The sequence below is a fragment of the Pseudophryne corroboree genome, chromosome 4, assembly GCF_028390025.1.
Source record: "Pseudophryne corroboree isolate aPseCor3 chromosome 4, aPseCor3.hap2, whole genome shotgun sequence".
NCBI lineage: Eukaryota > Metazoa > Chordata > Amphibia > Anura > Myobatrachidae > Pseudophryne > Pseudophryne corroboree.
Window position 1 is genome coordinate 777,635,868 of NC_086447.1, and position 24,503 is coordinate 777,660,370.

General features: G+C 43.2%; 1 protein-coding gene across 6 annotated transcripts in view; it reads right to left on the reverse strand.

Annotated features, from left to right (window-relative positions):
* Nucleotides 1-909: 909 nt before the first annotated feature.
* The window catches only part of SERTAD4 (SERTA domain containing 4), a 98,984-nt gene continuing 75,390 nt past the window's right edge, over nucleotides 910-24,503 (reverse strand). For all 6 annotated transcript variants that reach the window (XM_063918283.1, XM_063918284.1, XM_063918288.1 and 3 more), the window contains exon 4: nucleotides 910-2,199. In XM_063918283.1, the coding sequence (XP_063774353.1) occupies nucleotides 1,480-2,199 (720 nt within the window). In that variant the 3' untranslated portion in view covers nucleotides 910-1,479. The remainder of the gene's footprint in view (nucleotides 2,200-24,503) is intronic.

The following is a 24,503-nucleotide window of genomic DNA, read 5'->3' on the forward strand; positions in this document are numbered from 1 at the left end:
CCAAGCGCCGCCCCTGCCACGTCAATTGCCGGGTTGGTGAGCACTGTCACTGTGTATGGGAGGGCGGCGCTGGGAGATCATGTGATCTCCATGCGCCGCCCCTGCCGCGTCAATTGCCGGGTTGGTGAGCGCTGTCATTAGGGGGCTGAAGCAAGGGTCGCAGCCGTGTCAGGCGACACGGCTGCGACCCATGCAACAGTAGTGGAAAAGGGGTATAATACACGCATAGACATTTGTCTCATGTAAAGAAACAATGAGAATCTTGCAAGTTTCTGCTTCCACCTCTCAACCTATGTATACCTTTGTAGATACAAGAATATGGGCCAGATTCATGTTTGTAAGTAAAGCATTAAAAAAAAAGAAATAAGTAATTGTGTGTCTGGAACAAACCATGTTGCAATGCAAGAGGAGCAAATACATTTATATTGTTTCTGTGCAAGGTAAATACTGGCTGCTTTTGCATGTAGCCCACAAATGTTACAGTTTTATTTTTACACTGCAGTTTAGATATCAGTTTGATCACACCACACCAAACTGTAACTCTCTCTGCACATGTTACATCTGCCTCACCTGCAGTGAAACATGGTTTTGGACAGTTGCTTGCTTTTTTGCTTTGCTTGCAAACATGAATCAGGCCCAATGTGCACAATTCATCTGTGTCACATTCCATACGATTTCTAATCGTAAAAGTTTCTAAATTAGATCCATTGCATCCCTATACGTATGCTTACACGCTGTCCTAAATACATGACAGATTTTTCTTACTATTAGTGAGTGCCATGCACCAATATGGTTCTGTAACGACCATTCTGGCCGACATACTATACTCACGGTATATTCCCGATCTGTACTTATACAGAGCTTTGCTTACACAGGTCACTTATTTATGATGTGGAAAAAAATGACTAATTTTACAACTCAAAATTTATTTTGAATACAAATATTACGATTGAAATGAAGATCACTACAGCATAAATGCAGGTGGAGAGGAAAATACATTTGCAATGCTCTAAAAAGTAAAACTTAAAAAAAAAAAAGTTCTAAAAAGTTTGGGTATTAGATGCACAGAGATGAGGCTTGTGTGAGGCTCCCGGCCAGGGGGCCAATTGGCGAGGGGTGGTCTCCATTTGAGAAGAGCTAAAGTCAGATTCAGGATTCCTAGACATATCATGTGTGCGTAATTAAGCATCCAGTTCTGAGTGCTGGGCGAGTATGGAGACTTGTCTGATGTACACCTTCATAAAATGAGCCACAGGCAGTACCAAAATGTGGCAGCTGGGAGTGTGATCTAATACATTTCCAAACATTCTGTACACAAATTAAAACACTGAAAATTTTTTCATACCATAACTCCCTTCTGCATAGGGATTGTTTCATTATCACCATATAAAGCTACAAAAAACCCTTTCCCACCGCATAACAGACCCCACTTCTGAGCAACATCAAAAATAACGTGAAATAATAATTTAAAAAAAATGCTCACATCTTATTTCCTTTGTTGCAACAAAGTTTATTACCTGGAGAAACCTCTTTTTTCCTGAGAGATTTTTTCCATGGTTCACTTATACTACTCTTGTCATTGCAACCAGATGCCAAAAAATCATAAAGGCGGCCTTTGCGTTCAAAGGCACCTCCCCCATTTGAAGCTTCGCGGCCATGGAGGCCTCTTTTTTCCTCCACTGCCGCTTCCTCGTGTAAGTTTACTTTGTGTTGAGGCTTTGAATTGGTCACAAACCCCCCACATGAAGCCCCCTGGATTCCGTTCCTGTATAAAGGAGCCTCTCCTGTGCTATAATCCATGTGGTGAGAGCATCCTGGTGAAGGCAGAGCGCTGGTAGATGCACAGGACGCTGCGGAATTCCCTCCATTTGCATTAACAGCAAACGGGATGTTTAGGTAATGGCTGCCACATTCCTGGTAAAAACAACAAGTTTGAAGACTGCTGTCCTCCTTGGTCATTCTAAGGCGCTTCCTATAAGGGCAATCCTGTGGCACAAACCATTCCTGGGCCGAAGCTCCTCCCAAAGAACAGGCTGAGAAACACCAGTTGTTCTGAAGTAGAATCTCGCCATGAATTCTCTTCATCAAGTTGTTAATGAGGACTGACCTTCTCAGGAACACTTCCGGGTCATCAATGAATTTTAATTTCTCCAAGGACATGTAAAGTACATGGGCCCTCTCTTCAAAGATTGATACATTCTGAATCAAGAAAACAAAAACAGAAACCTGACAATGAAATTTTTGTGCCAAGCAAACTACATATTCAAACAACATACATTTAAATTGCATTTTACAATATGTCTGTACAAAAAGACACCCATATTCCCACACAGGATTTACTGTTTTAGTAATGGAGTACAATCATACAACCATGAGGTTTGTTGAAGTGCCCCAACTGCATACTGTATATACTGTACAATGCAAAAAAGTAATTTTGCAGGATGAAACAATACTCATGAGAATGCAGAGTATTAATTCATTAGAATGAGCAAAATCGTGGCAAGAATCTGAACAAATCGAGCTCTGCACTGGGACACATAGCTGCAAAATGACGGCACTACAATCGTTGAGACGCTCCATTGAATGATATTCTGCTCTGTTAATTTGCAGTATATCTGTAAATATGTCATTTCTAAATTTGTGTTCTGCTATGTAGTGTGCTTGGGAACACTTAAGCCCAAATTCTGCTGGTGGAATGCTCAAAATGTCACTATCATATACAGAACAAGGCAAAACAGTGTTGAAACATGGGGTAGCAGTTGATTTACGGACGGACACAATACAGACATTCACAATCCCGACAGCCATTGACCGACAGTCAAAATACTGACACAGTCAAAATACCTACATTCATTATTCCGACATGTTCAAAATTTCGACATAGTCAAAATACCGACATTTGAAATGCCGACATGCCAAAATGCAAACGTGTTTTTAAAGAATTTTTGCTCAAAACCCGACTTGTTCATACTTTATCATCCCAGTGAACCTGGAGGGGAAATATAATAGTGTTCTGAGTGCAGCGAAGCACCATGCCCGAAGCATGGCGAGCGCAGCCATGCGAGGGGACGCAATACACTTAGACGGTGTCCATGTCGACCTATGTCGACATTGACACCAAAAACCCAGAAAAACTCGTGTCGGCATTTTGACATGTCAGCATTTCAAATGTCGGTATTCTGACTATGCTGGCATTTAGAACATGTCGTCATAATGAATGTTGGTATTTTGGCTGTCGGTCAATGGCTGTCGGGATTATGACCGTCAGTATTGTGTCCGTTGGTAAATCATATTGAACCCTGAAACTTGTAATCATGTACATAATTTATTAGAGACAATTTGTCTGCCTATAGTGGGCATACACTATACAATTATCTGGCAGATCTGGTTGGTTGGAACGAAAATATGGTAATGTATAAGAGCAAATGACAATCAACCATTTGCTCCCACACTCTGGAAATCCGTGATTTAATCAATTTGTCTGAATGACAGGTTTTGTCCAATTTCCAGTGTTTGGGAGCAAATGATCTATTGTCATTCACACTCATCTATTATTAGATTTTCATTCCAACCAGCCAGCAGTACTTAGGATAAGGCTAGGGGCTAAATAACAGTGTGCTGCAATGAAAAAACTATGCTGCGCCAAAACCCTGAAGGCGAGTTTTGCCTAACATGGGCATGATTTTACACAGTGAATTAAATATATGAATAAAATATGTACTGCATTTTACAGAGCTATACTCAAGCTAAATGCAGCACCGTCTGAATAGTATTCAATGCATAGCCTATGCATTGCAGAGATTGACTAATATATAATATATTAAATACTTAAAGGCCCTACACATTGGCCGATCCGCCGCCGAGCTGCTCGACGGCGGATACGTCCGACGGGCGACCCGGCTGTGGGGGGGCAGTGACGGGGGGAGTGAAGTTTCTTCACTCCCCTCCTCACCCGGCTTCACAGAAGTGCAGGCAAATATGGACGTGATCGTCCATATTGGCCTGCATGCACAGCCGACGGGGCACCAGCGATGAACGAGCACGCAGCCGCGCATCGTTCATCGGTGGTGCCTCCACACTCAAAGATATGAACGGAATCTCGTTCATTAATGAACGAGATCGTTCATATCTTTGAGTGATGTCGGCCAGTGTGTAGGGCCTATTAGTTTTCTATATACAATTATATACAAAGTAGAAAGCAATATTGAGAACATCTTACTAACATGTACAATCCAGGGAGTATTTGGGTTTACAGATTTACAAAACAAAGAGCATCCCACTAACTGCTATAATATATAGAGAGCACCCTACTTACCACTATGCAAAACACAGTTTACATACTGGATCACTACACCTAAGTGCCAACACTATTCTCCAAACCGCTGCACAATACAGACACACAAATTCTATTAGGCTTTACAATGCAGATCTACTTTCCTGGTAGCTGCAGCAACACCATCAAAATCTATGATGGCTATAAAATACAGACACCTCCCAAATCTCTGGTGGCGTTGGGTATGGGATCCCGGAGGTCAGCATACCAACGCTGGGATCCCGGCCGCTGGAATGCTGGCAGCGGGGCGAGCGCAATAAAACCCCTTGCGGGCTCGCTGCACTCAACACAGGTTCTATTCTTTATCCTGACCGGCAGAATCCCGACTGCCGGCACTGTAACTACATCCCCTCTGGTGGCTTTACAATGCAAACCATTGTCACCTGGTGACTTAGGGGGACATTTACTAAGCAGTGATAAGAGTGGAGAAGTGAGCCAGTGGAGAAGTTGCCCATGGCAACCAATCATCACTGAAGTAACATCTATAATTTGCATACTATAAAATTATACAGAGCTGCTGATTGGTTGATGAAGCAACTTCTCCACTGGCTCACTTCTTCTCTCTTATCACTGCTTAGTAAATGTCCCCCTTAAAAATGAACACCCAGCCAATTTATGGTGTTGAGACAATGCAGAACCCATCTTTCTAGTTGCAACACAAGGCAGATCCCAATGGATTACTGTCCTGTGCTATCATTTGCACTGCTGGATTGGAGTGTCAGCTGTACCAGGAAACCATTAGACCCAGTAAACTCATCTCAGCACTCTGATTGATGAATGGCTAGCACTATCTACCAATCAGAGTGATGAAAGGCAGCTTCCATTATACCTAACAGTTGGCGTCCATGACTGTAGCTGGTAGATACATAGCATGCATTCACCAATCAGTTTCAGGACCTTCTTGGCGGTAGTGGTTATATAAAGGCGATACATAATATGATTTGCGCTATATAAAGTAACAATAATAATATTAAGGACACATTTCTAAACACATACAATAAAATAGCACATTTCCACTTACGTCACAGTTGCACCCACCCTGTAAATGAATGTTATGTGCAACATAACATAACATATTCTATTAGTCATCAATTAAACTACATAAACCTCTCTAATACAGAAGATATACTGTAGCTCCATCTGTCCGGTACACAAAACAGTTTGCAAAGAATGAGCAAGAAAGAAAGAAAGAAAGCATCAATCAGTGTCGTTAGTGCTGTTACCATTATCATCATTTACTATATGCACCTTCCCCTAGCGGATTCAGCATGATTTACCGGCAGGCGGGATGCCGGCTGACCATATCCAGACAGCGGCAACCCGTTCGCCAGAAAGCCGGCAGCGGGGCGAGCGCAAAGAGTCCCCTTCGCTCACCACAGGATCTATTCCCACTCTATGGGTGTCGTGGACACCCAAGAGTGGGAATAGTCCTGTTTCGCCGGGATTTCGGCTGGCAGCATTGTCGGCTGTCGGGATTCCAGCGTCGGTATCCTGACTGCCGGCAAATTGAACGGATCCCGCCACTGGCAAACTGCAAATAATATCACGTTCTCAAAAAATTTCCTTTCTAAATATGCAAGCACTATGGGGTATATTTACTAACATTTGGTGATAGGACTGAATCTCAGGGGGACAGCTGAGTATTGCTTAGTACTGGCCAGGAGTGGTAAGGGTTATCTTACATTCTCACTAGTCATGCCTGACTAGACTAGCCGATCCCCGCATATGTATTTGAGAATCATTGAAGACTGAAAAAAAGTCATTTATTTCATAGATTTTCTGTTATCTGAAATGGTGATAACAGAACAAGGATTACTTGTGTTGCTGCCACACTTGCTGATAGATGTGTGTGGGGAAGCTTATATATGATAAAACCTACCATCTGTCTCTTTCGGTATCTCCTTGATGTATAGTGTGAATCTCTATTCCACCCGGAAACACCAATATCTGCCCTTGTTAACGCCAGCCGTAGGGCTCTCTGCTCTATAATAAGTAAGCTTTATGGGGTCTATGTACTAAGCCTTGGAGAGACATAAAGTGGACGGATATAAAGTACCAACCAGCTCCTAACTGTCATTTTTCAAACACAGCTTGTGACATGGCAGTTAGGAGCTGATTGGCTGGTACTTTATCTCCATCCACCAGCTTTCTCCAAGCCTTAGTACATAGGGGTAGATGTATGAAATGGCTATATGGGGAAGAAGTGGTATCAGCACATGTTATGTGCTCTGATACCACTTCCACCCATGTATTAAAGCGGCGTTGTGTGCAAAGTGACAGGGATATTATGCTCCACTGTCATTATTGGAGCTGCTATCTACAAGACAGCACGCCGATATGCAGGACAATGTATGAATGGTCACTGGCACTGACACCCTCAGCTACTGACACCCTCAGTGACATGGTCACTGGCACTGGCACCGTTCTGACACCCTCAGCTATCGATTTCCACAGCTGCAGGTGTCGTTGCCCATACACTACAGCCAGGGATGCTGCGGCGGCTGCCAGCTCCGGCCTGCACGTGAGATCTCGTGAGAGTAGTGAGATTTCGCACATGCGCACTGGAGCCAGCCAGAGGAGAGACACAGGTCATGAGCAGTGAGTTGCTATGCTGTGTGCTCTAGCAGTGATCACAGGAGAGGGGAGTTTTCACTTTCCCACTTCGGCATACCAGACGTTAATACATCTCGGCGCTGATGCTTCCTGCTTCACCTTGGTAAGGAGGTGAAGCAGGAAGCGTTATACCCGACCCATACATTCACCCCATAGACTATGTTTTATGTATTACTTTTGGTTCTGTTATACGTGATACATGTACATTTATGGGGGTCATTCCGAGCTGATCGCTCGCTAGCTGTTTTTAGCAGCCGTGCGAACGCATAGTCGCTGCCCACCGGGGAGTGTATATTTGCTGTGCAAGGGTGCGATAGCTTTTGAGCCGAGAGATGCAAACACAATTTGTGCAGTTTCTGAGTAGCTCAAAACTTACTCAGCCGCTGCGATCACTTCTGCCTGTTCAGTCCTGGAATTGACGTCAGACACCTGCCCTGCAAACGCCTGAACATGCCTGCGGTTCTCCAACCACTCCCTGAAAACGGTCAGTTGACACCCAGAAACGCCTCCTTCCTGTCAATTTCCTTGCGAACGCCTGTGCGAACGGATTCATTGTAGAATCTATTGCTGGGCGCCGAGCCTCTTTGCACTCATACGACGCGCCTGCGCATTGCAGTGCATACGCAGTTCTGTAAAGAGGGATTGTATGAGGTACTGCGCCACTCCTAGATACGGCTATAGGGTTTGGGTAGCAGCTGTAGAACAAATGGTGAGTGTACTATAGGCACCCCCTAGAGTTATATGGTGTAAAGAAAAGATGTTCAGCGCTCCCCCTTCCCCTTTTTTTTGTGAGAGTTTATATATATATATATATATATATATATATAAAATTCATGAAGTGTAAAACAGCTTTATAGGATCGTTTTACACTTCATGAATTTTAATTGTTTCTTAATTAATTAATCGATCAATTAAGCTTCACCTGAAAACAATTCATTCTTACATATATAAAATTTTTTTTTAAAAACCTTGAATAAAATGTTTTTTGAATTCTAATGATTGTGAATATTATTTAACAGCTGATTTTATATATATATATATATATATATATATATATATATATATATAAACTCTCACAAAAAAAAGGGGAAGGGGGAGCGCTGAACATCTTTTCTTTACACCATACGCAGTTCTGACCTGATCGCTGCGCTGCAAAAATCCGCAGTGTGCGATCAGGTCGAAATGACCCCCAATGTTAGAATCCACAACTTATCTTGATTTTGTGTGTTTTTTAATTTTTGCTGTATCTTCGGGATCCAAATCCATATTAATAAAATAATTCTGTATTTATATAGGTGTTATTTAGTAAAATCCTTCACGGCAATTCTTGCAGGGGAATAAATGTAAGAAAATTGTGTCTCCTGCATTAAATCTTTTATAATAAGTGCCACTTAAACATGATGCAAAGATTTATCTGTTGGATATTATAAACCAGTGATCTCCAAACTGTAGCTCGCGAGCTACTGGTAGCTCACCGTAGTATTTTCGGTAGCTCACAGAGTGCACGGGCTTGGGCAGCCACTGGCACTCCTCCTCCCTTCATTTTTAATATGGTGCCGGCCATCAGCCAATCAGAGCTTGTGGACTGGCAGTGGCGGCACCTGATTGGCTGCCGGTCCGTGAGTTTTGATTGGCTCACTTACCGGCACCATATTTTAAATGCCCGCCACCGCCGGAGACTTTGCCACCCTCACCGCAGTTGCTCTCCGGACTTCACAGGAGAGGCGCCCTGCGCTCTCCTCCCCTTCCGTCCCTCATACAGGAGGAGCAGCACCGGCAGCAGCAGAAGAAGCCAGCAAGGATTAGCACTGTGTGGGGCACCGTATCGGACACTGCAGGGGGGGGGGGAGGGGGGGGGATTTTATCTGGCAGATCACTGTTATAAACTATACATATCTCCCTCTTTAGCAGGATATAGCTAGAGTAGATGAATTAAGTGCCATCTCCATTAAGTTCACAGCAAAATGCAAAATGATTGGGAAACATTTTAGTGTATAAAAATGTTAATTTACTGCACAATGGGGGTCATTCCAAGTTGATCGCACGTTGCAACTTTTTGCTGCCCATGCGATCAACTAGACGCCGCCTATAGGGGGAGTGTATTTCTGCATAGCAGGGCTGCGAACGCTTGTGCAGCCTTGCTATGCAAAAAAAGTTTCCTGTAAAAGAAGACCAGGGTAAGAGTTACTTACCCTGTGCGATCGATCCAGCGATGCAGGTCCCGGAATTGACGTCAGGTATCCGCCCTCCAAACGCCTGGACACGCCTGCATTGGACTCACCACTTCCCGAAAACGGTGAGTTGCCGCCCGGTTCCGCCTTCATCTTGTCAATCTTCTTGCGGTCACAGCTGCGACCGCTTACTTCGCTCGCGGCACCGCTGCCTGGCAACGGCCGTCGTTGGGCAACGACGCGTCTGCGCAATGCGACCGCCACGCATGCGCAGTTCCGACCCGAAGAAGTGCAGCGTGCCATCGGGTCGAAATGACCCCCAATATGTATAGTGAGCTGAAAGACCACTACAGGTAACAAATGGCGCTATTCATCTTATGTGCAAGAAAGTGCTGTCATGTCAAGTATAAGGGGTATATTTACTAAATGATGGGTTTATAGAAATGGAGGTGTTGCCTATAGCAAATCCGATTGTAGCTATTATCTTCTACAGCCGGCATTCCCAACCTCGGCCTCAAGGCACGCTGACAGTGCAGGTTTTAGTGCTATCTAGGCTTCAGCACAGATGCTTACATCAAAATAATGGATATCCCTAAAACCTGGACTGTTATAACGCTTTCACATTGCATTCCCAGGTTTGCACATGGGCTCATCCCGGGTGGGACCGAGCTGAAACCCCTTTCAGACTGGCAGCCCAAACTGGCTTATTGCCTGGTCGATGACATCACTGCGATCACATGCCGAGGCGGCGCTTGGAGATGACATCATCTCCAAGTGTCAGCTCTTCCTATGCTGTGAACAGGTCCCGAGTGGCATTAACCCGGGTTACACATTCACACTGCACCGCAACGGTTATTTCCACTGGGTGCTTTCACACTGAACAATATTCCAGGCTGCTGCGCGTTCACGTGACATAACCAGGGATATTGCTGGCAGTGTGAAAGGGGTATATGTGTGCCTTGAGGACCAAGGTTGGGAATGCAGGTTCTAGAAGGTACTAGATGAATGATCAGTAGAATCTACTGGTTGCTATGGGCAACATCTCCATTTCTATAAACCCCTAAACCTTTATCTGTGTAATACAAGTGCATGCCGAAAGGATTCTCACATTCAAGAAGGTGAATTACAGGTGATGAGTGAATTGCATGTGTTCTGTGATTTGAGAGCCGGTTCACACGTGCATAAAATATGTATTTTTTTAATATGTGTGTGCGATAAAACATGCGCATATCTTATGACGGGTAAATATTCTCATGTTAGTTTGCTATGTGCCCTTGTAAATAGTCATTCTTATTACGCAGAGTTGGAAATAAGCATCCCTACAGGTAGCAATTGGGCACTTGCCATGATTCTGGATTGTAATAAATCTGCATACATTTTCAAGTGTGCACGTTACCTCATTCACACATTCACACATATTCCATGCATGTTACTACTATTACACTGCTTTAGCCTAATTCTGCACTTTGGGTTTGAATCACAACTGCTTGCAATTTGAAGAACTGCGTACTTGGGAATAAATGCAAATATCCACCTATATTAAGAGTTTCGCACACCTATGAATCTCTCCCATCCACTCGCTTGTGAAGGTAGCCATTATCAATATCAACATGCATCCGAATGGGCCCTATGCTAGGAGCAAGACATCTACCTGAAATCAGCTGGATATCTGTGTATGCCCACCTCCAAATAGCCCACAATAGCCCATTCCATCTACACGCACACCACACAAATGCTCTGTTGCCAGTACGCTGCACCCACACAGCTGCATGTGGATGTGCTGAGATGCGTACAACTATATATTGCCCATAGTTGCTCAAGGTTGACTATGAAAGCTCTGACACATGTCAATTGCTAAGGGGATGTACGTGCAACATATGTGGACATAAGTGCAAGTCTGAATAAGGCCCTTTATGTACATGGGAAAAGTTCTTTAGTCAATTTATTAGATAATGGCTAATAAGTGAATTAGAGGAACATGTACTAAGCAGTGATAAAAGTGGAGAAGTGAGCCGGTGAAGAAGTTGTCCATGGCAACCAATCAGCATTGACGTAACATTTATAATTTGCATACTATAAACATATACAGAGCAGCTGACTGGTTGCCATGGGCAATTTCTCCACTGGCTCACTTCTACACTTTTTTCACTGCTTAGTACATGTTCCCCTTAATCTTAGAAATGTAATCGCATTGTAATGATGTGCCAGGCAGGGCCGGACAGTCCCACAGAGTAAATGCCCGGTGGGCCCCACTGCCTGAGGGACCAACCCCTTCCTCTAATGTCAGGTTCCAGAGAGTGGACTCCAATTATACATTTTGTTATTCTATTAGAGGGTCAGATACATGGTCTCTAATGGCTGTCCAAGCCTCTCTGTGGGCTGGTCTCGCCCCGTGGTAACTGGCCACACCCCTTAAGCATGGGCCCCTACCACTGCATGCACCCAGTGGGCCCTTCATGCCCCAGTCCAACACTGGTGCCAGGCAACTCAACTTACTTGAATCTCTTTATAATCTCAGTTTTATTTTTTTACTTTTTTCACAAGGGAAACAAATGAGAGAAAAGTCTGAAGTAAAAGTTGCTGTTAATCGTGCAATGTGCACTTTGCTAGTATTTTACCTCAGTGTGTACTATGAGATGAACATTCCAGGAGATATGACAATGTACAGAGAACAACAAATAACATAAATATAGTGTACCTTTTCAAAAACCTTGAGTTTTTCATTTAATAGTGATTGATGCTGTTAAAATGTAGAGAAGCATGATAATTAAAAAGGTAGAAAAGCTTCAGTAAGAAGTATTTCCCGATATGTTCTCGTAACATGCATACATATCTGCACCAATCTGAACTCTGCCAGAAGAATAAACCTGCAGTTAGACTATAGCAAAAATACTATAAAAAGTCATTGTATTTCCAGAGAAGCGAGCACAAAGACTTCTGGAAAATATCAAGAATAAGTTGGACTCAAAGGACTCTATGAAGATGGAAATTTGCCAAAGATGACACATGAGGTGCCATAGAACGAGATGGAAAATTCTCCACCACGTAAGTACTGATGGGACCAGGGCAGAGCTGAAACATTTCCGGCCACACCAGCACTGAGGAAATAAAAAAAAAACGTCCTTGGTAGTTTTACTCTCCAATTCCTTTTCTTTATTTTTTTCCTTTTCTTGTAACATTACCAAAATGGTAGTCTGGACTTCATCATCGAACGGCAAGATTAGTAGAGATGAGAGGTTCATTGCTGTGCAGTCATACTGCAGTCACACGCAGAAGCCACAGTTTTAACTTTTTTTTGTCTTGATCCATACACACAATAGCCTCTATTGTGAATAATTGTAAACGTAGGCCAAAAGCCAATGAAATTTGCACAAATGAAAACAAATTTGCCGACTTCTCACAGCACCCGTCCAGGAGATGAAGAGGGGAACTACGTGAAGCCGTATTGAGAAGGACCTAATACTGTAACTTGCATCATTACGCTTCAGCCCATCAAGATTGTGCACACGCGGAATGGGGATGATATACCGGCTGACGGGATGCCGACTGACAGCCGGCATTATAACTACATCCCTGCGCACACATTATCAAAATACAGTGGGGTGGAGCATGATGAGAGAAATCATATGTCATCCTGTTGGGATCTGTGAACTGCTCCTCTGTCTGGCCTGGCTTTCTGGGAGATCCCTCACTCTTTCTGGAGTCTCTCAGACATTCTGAGTAGTCTACAAGGGTGAATTGATGTGTCTCGTTGACAACAGCAGGGGTAGCCATTTTGTGTCAAAAATTGGTTGCACAATGGGCATAAATGATTAAAAGAAGAAGAATTTTGGACCACAACAGAACACAAAATGACTGCTTCCACTGTGTATAAGGAAAATGTAGACTTCAAGAAATCTCTTTACAATTCATATAAACCAAATTAACAAACAGGTGTCTGGAATCAACCAATCAATTAGAATCAAAATGTTTTCAGTTGTAAAGGGGAAATCCTGAATAAAGATACATGAAAATGCCTATGAATTCAATGTACGTTTATTTTCCACTGAATGTGGGCATACCACACACGTAATGAGAGATGGGTGGGGTAGGTGAGTGGTGGGTCTATTCCATCAGTTCTGACAACTGCCATGATGTCATGTATGTGATTGCCAACATTTGAGAATCTATTCCAGGGAGGCTTTGCTGCTGGGAAGATCTATGCGTAGCCCACACACGCCAGGCAGCGCATGTTTGCATAAGTATTTTCTTAAGTGATGTTTATGAGTGAAGTGAAGTGAACAAAAGTGTTAAACATTAAGTTGAAAACTTGGGAGTAGAGGATAACAAGTTCACATCTCAATGGACTGAAACATTTGGATTTTTGAGTAATCATAAAGAGCTGGTTTTATGTGAAATGTATATAACACTGTGTACACTAATCTGTTAGAATTGGATATGAAGTCATGGCTGAAATGAGACCTTTGTACAAGGTGTTCTACTTGGTGACAGGATAACTACCCCACTGCTGGGACTACTACTTGGGAAGTAGGTGAGAGGTCTCTATTCACAGTCATTACAAAAATGACCCAAATTGTTTTCCAAGACCCTTGCACCGTGTGTAAAGGTAACTTCGATAAAAAGGTTCACATTAGGATTATGGAAAGGTGATCCCAAGCCAAGTAAAATGGCGGTTGAGTAGTTGATGGGATATGGTCACCAATCACATGGTGTTTCCTCAAGATCGCAACCAATCATATGGTACCCATTTTCAGGGCCGCAACTAGGGGAGTAATAAGGGTGCACATAATTCGGGCACCGGATTAGAGAAGGCGCCAGGACCTGGCTGTGCCAGACACATACAGCCCCTGGCCGGCCAGATAAGGAAGTGGAGTGGCATGGGATTTGTAGTAAATGTTTTACTGCTCAGACTCTGAGCACTAAAAGATAAACTACAAAACCCATGAGACATTCCACCCTTTCAAAGATGCCCGCCGCTGGAGCTCTGTGTCCTGGGAGCAGTGGCTGCTGCCAGGGACTGGGGCCACTTTGCTGCCTGAGGACTGGGGTCAATCTGCTGCAGGGGACTGGAGCGAGCTGTACTCCTGGGCGAGTGACTGAAGCTGGTGTACCGATAACTCTCTGTCCAGTTTGATCCAAGGGTGCACTGTCTGTACTGGTCACCAGGGGTTAGAGTTCTACCACTTGTAATGGTCGAGGGAACTAGTTCCACCTCCTCCATTGCCCTGCACAGTAATTCCAACATTAAAACCCGCCCTATTACCTACATCAATCAATATTGCAGACGGTGGTAGTGCTACAGATGAGCTGCAGCCACCTCTCCCTTCCTCATGTCCTGGTGGCTCCATGGTCCTCCTCCATCTACAGCCCACCCCTCCTGGTACTTACACATGCTGTGTCTGTTGGACAGCATTCATCCCCTCTTGTCCCAGTGGCTTCCATTTCTGGCACAGCATATGTAATGTCATGCTGTCACCACTGCTAAAGTGAAGAAGAACCATGAAGAGGAGCAGGCTCTGTGCATCTTGAAGACAAGATGAGAGGGGGCTGGAGGGACAAGAGAGGTGGGGAAACTGCTGGAGGGATACAGGGCATGGAGCTGCTGGAGTGACAAAGGCAGAGATGTGTATAAGCGGCACTACTGTGGGCATTATGTGTATAAGCTGAACTACTGTGGGCATTATGTGTAAGGGGCACTACTATTGTGGGCATGATGTGTAAGGGGCACTGCTACTTTGGGTATTCTGTATATAAGAGGCACTACTACTGTAGGCAATTTGTGTATAAGCTGCACTTCTGTGGGCATTATGTGTAAGGGACACTACTACTGTGGGAATTGTGTATAAGGGGCACTACTGTAGGCATTGTATATAAGGGACACTACTGTATGACATAACATGTATAAAGAATACCACTGTGTAGTGCAACGTGAATAAAGGGTACTACTGAGTGACGTAACTCTAATAAGGGGCATTACTATGTGGTGTAATATGAATCAGGGGCACTACATTCAGTGTAATGTCAATAAGATTGTGCTACTGTGTGGTGTAATTTGAATTGAGGGTACTATTGTGTGACCATGCTGCTTCTTTGTGAGATCAATGTCCCTTTATAAAGTATGGGAAATAGGGCACTAATTTATAGTTTGCAGGGGGGCAGGGGTGTATCTAGGAGCCTGAGCGCCCATGGCAAAATAAGGGACTACCAACCCCCCGGGACACAGAGGGGGAGTTACAGGAGAGGGTGAGGGCAGGGACACTGAGGCGTAGTTATGGGGAGGGTGAGGGCAGGGATGCTGAGGGGGAGTTAGAGGGAGGGTGAGGGCAGTGACACTGAGGGTGTGTTAGAGGGAGGGTGAGGGCAGGGACGTTGAGGGGAAGTTAGAGGGAGGGTGAGGGCAGTGACACTGAGGGGGCGTTAGAGGGAGGGTGAGGACAGGGACGCTGAGGGGGAGATAGAGGGAGGGTGAGGGCAGTGACGCTGAGGGCAGTGACGCTGAGGGTGTGTTAGAGTTGTTGGGGCTTTCATAGTGTAGATAAACGTTAAAGATGCTTTTTTTTATTACTACTGTCACCAGCTGAAACTCAAATGTTAGGCCCCTGAAAAAATGTACGTTATATGCCACACAATGCCCCCAATTCGCATTATATGCCGCACCGTGCCCCCCACTGCATGTTATATGCCAGACAGTGCCCCCACTGCACATTATATGCCACACAGTGCCCCCACTGCACATTATATGCCATACAGTGCCCCCAATGCACATTATATGCCACACAGTGCTCCCAATGCACATGCATGTAAATGGCCTGTGTCTGCTGAACTGTGCGGAGACTTGCCCTTTTTGCCTATCAATACCAGTGGTGGCGCAGATGCCAGTAGAGGAAGACGCATTGCTGGGCCACATCAGATATTTGGCAGGAGGGGGAGAGAGAGAGAGGGTATCAGGGAGTAAGAGAGTAGTGAGAGAAAGATAGAGGGTGTGTGTGTGTGTGTGTGTGTGTGTGTGTGTGTGTGTGTGTGTGTGTGTGAGAGAGAGAGAGAGAGAGAGAGAGAGAGAGAGAGAGAGAGAAGAAGGGTGTCAGGGATATAGAGAAAGAGTAGCGAGAGAGAGAGAGGGGAGCAAGAGAGGTGCTAGTGAGAGAGAAATCCGGAGGCAGTTCTTCTTACCAACCCCAGCAGAAGCCTGGTCCTACAGCAGAGTTCACAATCACTTCAGTAAGCCAGGCAGAACGGAGGCAGCTGAGGGGAATTGCTGGCTTCAACTACCAGGTTGCTGTCCTGCCGGTGTCACACGCTGGGAGAGGAGAGAGGAGGAAGCCACTGTGTCCGGCACCGCATTACAATAAAGAAAACTCTGCATAAACTACAGCTCCCAACAGCCCTTGCTTCTGTGAGCTCCGTCCGCAAGGGGCTGCTGGGAGCTGTAGTCTATGCAGAGTTTCCTTTAATGTAATGTGGTGCGGCGCCGGACGCCGGCGCCAATTACCGTGGCTGCCGCTGCTGCCTGCCAGGGGAAGGGGGACAAATGTGCTGCCTCTACAAAGTGTATCTACCCACTGGTCGCGGGTGGCACCGTCGGGTGGCGCCCCTCCTCGGCTGGCGCCCCTGGCGAGTGCCATCCTGGCCAATGGGTAGATACGCCTCTGCATGGGGGTGCCGAAAACACTAGCACTGGCCCTGGCTCTGCTTAATGTGAGTTTGGGGGGAGGAAGGTAGGTGGTCGGGTAAATGAGTTCCACCACCTTTCCAGGACCACTTTAAGCCCTGCTGGTCACACACTGGGGACACTAAGGGATACTACTGTCTGGTGTAAGGTGAATAGGGGGTACTTCTGTGTGGTGTAACGTGAATAAGTGGTTTTACTGTGTGGTGTCATTTGAATTGGAGGCACGCTAAATTGCTGCCTTGCCCCGGGTGAGAGAAATCCTAGTTTTCGGCCCTGCCATGTTGGCACAAAAGAGCCCCTCCCATGCCTCCATTTTAAACTTCTCATAAACTGACAAACCTGGACTTTCCCTACAAATTAGATACACTAGCATGTCAGTGGGCACAGGTCAGTAGTAGGATTAAATACAGATTTATACTTGCTAACTTAAGTAATATAGATATATCTTCTTTATTTGGTGTGACTGTCACTATAGCAGCACATGGAGCTGCCAGTATGGTTAGAGACCTGTCCCCTACATTCTATATGGAACTATTGGTCTTCCAATCCCAGTCTCTTTATATACTACGTGAGTGCTATGTTGGAGCTGTCGCAAGACAGATGATTAGAGAAACAGATCACAGATCTCCTGTGTACTGAACGCCCTTGGGAGAGCAGTAAGCATCTGTGTAAGTCAGTGCCTAAGTGCATAATACAGTATACTGCACTCACATTGGTTATAATACTATGAAGGGCGATCGGAGGTAACAGTCCCTATGAAGTGAGGTCATTATGTGCACTTTGTAAGGGGCTGAACATGAGAATCCTGTATTTTATGTGCTACAGTATATCTCATGCATGTCTCCGAAGACCGTCACTGCATGAATGTAAGTGTGCATCAGTAAATGTTTATCATTGTTTGCGAATGTATATAATGGAGCCAATGTTCCTGTGTCCTTGTTGGGTATGGGACTCCAGGTCGACACACTTTGAGTCGACACCAATTGGTCGACACACCTTAGGTCGACATGGACAAAAGGTCAACATGAGTTTGTAATGTTTTTTGGGTGTCGTTTTCTACGTACAGTGACCAGGAACCCCAATTAGTGCACCGCTTTGCTTGCCATGCTTCGGGCATGTTACCGTTCCCAATTGTAGTCCACGTGGATCGTAAAGTATGAAAAAGTTAAAATAATGCATTTTTTTTTTTAAACTAATTTCGACCTTTTTCCATGTCGACCTTTTGTCCATGCCGGCCTAAGGTGTGTCGACCAATTGGTGTCGACCTGGAGTCCGGATACCGTCCTTGTTATGGAGTATATTTTGGTTATGATTCTGGGAAAATATAATCAAGTTTAACATGAAAAAACAATTTTTAGTGTAAAAGAAAAGGCCTATCTATCTATCTATCTATCTATCTATCTATCTATCTATCTATCTATCTATCTATCTATCTATCTATCTATCTCTATGTAAGTTCTCATCTAAAAGAGATCACCTTGCATTGGCAGATGAGCGTTCAGAATCTAGAATTCTAGAAGTCAGTTTATAAAATTTATATTTTTGCAGAGAATGACATGTATTATATTACTAGTAAAGGAACCTAGCATGTGTTAGGTCTCCTCGGCCTACACACTTCTCAGCCCTGTTTTGCTCCCATCTCTATCCGCTGCTGTCTCACTCTACCCCTCCATCTCTCTCATTACCATTACGACACACCTCTAGTATACCTGCCTATCATTATCACATACCTCTACTATATCTGCCTATTATATACCTGTCTATCATTACCACACACCTTTAGTATACCTACCTATCATTATCACATACCTCTAGTATATCTGTCTATTATTACCACATACATCTAGTATACCTGTCTATCATTACCACACACCTCTAGTATACCTGTCTATCATTACCATACACCTCTAATATACCTTAGTGCTAGGAGTGTGTATCTGCATTCCTCTTCCTCCAGCATAGTATTAGCACCTCTTAATATCTTCAGTAATAGGGTGTGCTATCTAGGACCCCCCACCCCCACCCCATTTACCTCTGAAATACCTGTCTATCATTACCATACACCATTAGTATACCTGTCTATCATTATCGCACACATCTAGTATACATGTCATTACCATTCACCTCTGGAATACCTGCCTATCATTATCATACTCTCCAGATGTACCTGTGTATCATTACCATACATCAATGTTATGCTTGTCTATTATTACCACACACTTCTAGTATACCTGTGTATCATTACCACACTTCGCTAGTTTACCTGTGTATTATTACCACACACATCTAGTATATCCTACTATCATTATCACACACCTCTAGTATAACTGTCTATCATTGTCACACACCTCTAGTATACCTGTCTATCATTACCATACACGTCTAGTATACCTGTCTATCACTACCATATACCTCTAGTACACCAGTCTACCATTACCACACACCTCTAGTATACTTGACTACCATTACCATACACCACTGGTATACCTGTCTATCAGTACCACACACCTCTAGTATAGCAGTCTACCATTACCACACACCTCTAGTAAACCTGTCTACCATTACCATACACCTCTAGTATACCTGTCTATCAGTACCACACACCTCTAGTATACCTGTCTATCATTACCACACACCTCTAGTATAGCAGTCTACCATTACCATACACCTCTAGTATACCTGTCTACCATTACCATACACCTCTAGTATACCTGTCTACCATTACCATACACCTCTAGTATACCTGTCTATCAGTACCGTGCACCTCTAGTATACCTGTCTATCATTACCACACACATCTAGTATACCTGTCTATCATTATCGCACACATCTAGTATACATGTCATTACCATTCACCTCTGGAATACCTGCCTATCATTATCATACTCTCCAGATGTACCTGTGTATCATTACCATACATCAATGTTATGCATGTCTATTATTACCACACACCTCTAGTATAACTGTGTATCATTACCATACTCCTCTAGTATACCTGTGTATCATTACCACACACATCTAGTATATCCTACTATCATTATCACACACCTCTAGTATAACTGTTTATCATTGTCACACACCTCTGGTGTACCTGTCTATCATAATCACATACAGTACCTCTAGTATACCTGTCTATCATTACCATACACCTCTAGTATTCCTGTCTATCACTACCATATATCTCTAGTATACCAGTCTACCATTACCACACAGCTCTAGTATACCTGTCTACAATTACCGTACACCTCTGGTATACCTGTCTATTACCATACACCTCTAGTATAGCAGTCTACCATTACAATACACCTCTAGTATACCTGTCTATCAGTACCATACACATCTAGTATACCTGTCTTTCATTACCACACACATCTAGTATGCCTGTCTATCATTACCACACACATCTAGTATGCCTGTCTATGATTACCACACACATGTAGTATACCTGTCTTTCATTACCACACACATCTAGTATACCTGTCCATCATTACCACACACATCTAGTATACCTGTCTTTCATTACCACACACATCTAGTATACCTGTCTATCATTACCACACACATCTAGTATACCTGTCCATCATTACCACACACATCTAGTATACCTGTCTACAATTACCGTACACCTCTGGTATACCTGTCTATTACCATACACCTCTAGTATAGCAGTCTACCATTACAATACACCTCTAGTATACCTGTCTATCAGTACCATACACATCTAGTATACCTGTCTTTCATTACCACACACATCTAGTATGCCTGTATATCATTACCACACACATCTAGTATGCCTGTCTATGATTACCACACACATCTAGTATACCTGTCTTTCATTACCACACACATCTAGTATACCTGTCTTTCATTACCACACACATCTAGTATGCATGCCTATCATTACCACACACATCTAGTATACCTGTCTTTCATTACCACACACATCTAGTATACCTGTCTTTCATTACCACACATCTAGTATGCCTGTCTATCATTACCACACACATCTAGTATGCCTGTCTATCATTACCACACACATCTAGTATACCTGTCTATGATTACCATGCACATCTAGTATACCTGTCTATGATTACCACACACATCTAGTATACCTGTCTATCATTACCACACACTTCTAGTATACCTCTCTATCATTACCACATACCTCTAGTATACCTGTCTATCATAACCATACACCTCTAGTATACCTGTCTATCATTACTACACAACTCTAGTATACCTGTCTATCATTACCACACACATCTAGTATACCTGTCTATCATTACCACACACATCTAGTATACATGTCTACCATTACTATACACCTCTAGTATACCTGTCTATTACAATAAACCTCTAATATACCAGTCTACCATTACTACACACCTCTAGTATACCTGTCTACCATTACCACATACCTCTAGTATACCTGTCTACCAGTACCATACACCTTTAGTATACCTGTGTATCATTACCACACACATCAAGCATACCTGTGTATCATTACCACACACATCTAGTATACATGTCTAGCATTACCATACACATCTAGTATACCCGTCTATCATTACCACACACTTCTAGTATACCCATCTATCATTACCACACACATCTAGTATACGCGTCTATCATTACCACACACACATCTAGGATACCCGTCTATCATTACCACACACATCTAGTATACCTGTCTATCATCACCACATACCTCTAGTATACCTGGCTATCATTACCACACACATCTAGTATACATGTTTATCATTACCACACACATCTAGTATACATGTCTATCATTACCACACACATCTAGTATACCTGTCTATCATTACCACACACTTCTAATATACCTGTCTATCATTACCACACACATCTAATAAACCTGTCTATCATTACCACATACTTCTAGTATACCTGTCTATCATTACCACACACATCTAGTAAACCTGTCTATCATTACCACATACTTCTAGTATACCTGTCTATCATTACCACACACATCTGGTATACCTGTCTATCATTACAACATACTTCTAGTATACCTGTCTATTATTACCACACACTTCTAGTATACCTGTCTATCATTACCACACATATCTAGTATACCTGTCTATTACCACATACTTCTAGTATACCTGTCTATCATTACCACACACCTCTAGTATACCTGTCTATCACTACCACACAGCTCTATTATACCTGTCTATCATTACCACACACATCTAGTATACATGTCTATCATTACCACATACTTCTAGTATACCTGTCTATCATTACCACACACCTCTAGTATACCTGCCTATCAGTACCACACAGCTCTAGTATACCTGTCTATCATTACCACACACATCTAGTATACCTGTCCATCATTACCACACACATCTAGTATACCTGTCTATCATTACCACACACATCTAGTATACCTGTCTATCATTACCACACACTTCTAGTATACCTGTCTATCATTTACCACACACATCTAGTATACCTGTCCATCATTACCACATACATCTAGTATACCTGTCTATCATTACCACACACATCTAGTATACCTGTCTATCATTACCACACACTTCTAGTATACCTGTCTATCATTACCACACACATCTAGCATACCTGTCTATCATTTACCACACACATCTAGTATACCTGTCCATCATTACCACATACATCTAGTATACCTGTCTATCATTACCACACACATCTAGTATACATGTTTATCATTACCACACACATCTAGTATACATGTCTATCATTACCACACACATCTAGTATACCTGTCTATCATTACCACACACTTCTAATATACCTGTCTATCATTACCACACACATCTAATAAACCTGTCTATCATTACCACATACTTCTAGTATACCTGTCTATCATTACCACACACATCTAGTAAACCTGTCTATCATTACCACATACTTCTAGTATACCTGTCTATCATTACCACACACATCTGGTATACCTGTCTATCATTACAACATACTTCTAGTATACCTGTCTATTATTACCACACACTTCTAGTATACCTGTCTATCATTACCACACATATCTAGTATACCTGTCTATTACCACATACTTCTAGTATACCTGTCTATCATTACCACACACCTCTAGTATACCTGTCTATCACTACCACACAGCTCTATTATACCTGTCTATCATTACCACACACATCTAGTATACATGTCTATCATTACCACACACATCTAGTATACATGTCTATCATTACCACATACTTCTAGTATACCTGTCTATCATTACCACACACCTCTAGTATACCTGCCTATCAGTACCACACAGCTCTAGTATACCTGTCTATCATTACCACACACATCTAGTATACCTGTCCATCATTACCACACACATCTAGTATACCTGTCTATCATTACCACACACATCTAGTATACCTGTCTATCATTACCACACACTTCTAGTATACCTGTCTATCATTTACCACACACATCTAGTATACCTGTCCATCATTACCACATACATCTAGTATACCTGTCTATCATTACCACACACATCTAGTATACCTGTCTATCATTACCACACACTTCTAGTATACCTGTCTATCATTACCACACACATCTAGTATACCTGTCTATCATTTACCACACACATCTAGTATACCTGTCCATCATTACCACATACATCTAGTATACCTGTCTATCATTACCACACACATCTAGTATACCTGTCTATCATTACCACACACATCTAGTATACCTGTCCATCATTACCACACACATCTAGTATACATGTCTATCATTACCACACACATCTAGTATACCTGTCTATCATTACCACACACTTCTAGTATACCTGCCTATCATTACCACACACATCTAGTATACCTGTCCATCATTACCACACACTTCTAGTATACCTGTCTATCATTACCACACACATCTAGTATACCTGTCTATCATTTACCACACACATCTAGTATACCTGTCCATCATTACCACATACATCTAGTATACCTGTCTATCATGGGACATAACACATAGGGATATAGGACTTTATTCAGCTTCATTAGCAGTTTTGCTAAGATTGCAAAACTGCTATTAAAAGAAAAATCGCATTCACAGTCCAAGTCTGCCCAGCATGCAAATGGCCTCCCAGCAGTGCGATCGCAATTCAACTGCGATCTCATCGCTGACTCTCGCAAAACAAGGGTGACCCCCTGCCTGCGCATCCTAGCTGCAAAGACAGGTGCCCTGCCACCATGGTTTGAATTGCAGCGGCCGGCCCATTTTCACCGTGCCGCCCCCACAGCGCTGCCCCCAACCGCCCGGCAAATGCCTGTGCCTGTCATCAGTTCGCATCTCCCCAGCCCGCGCAGTGTGGGTCCTGCGCATGTGCACTACAGTGGGACCAGGGAGAATGCGATCGCATCGCAGTAGCATATGCTGCTGAATAAGGTCCTTTATACTATCTCATATTTAAAGACAGAAGACTACTGCATATAGTAATCTACTGTGTAATTTCTGCACTTTACCATGCAGAATCTACTATAAATACACAGAATAACATTGTTTAACTTGCTATTTTTAAAATAATTACCCTTTTGCTGCAAGGAAGTCAAGGTTATGTACACACATTACAAAAGGATAGACCAACAAACGCACAGTAACATATAATTGCATGTGTATAAGCAATCACAGTTCTGAATACTTGTTCTTTTAACTCTTTCAATTTCTGTTTCAC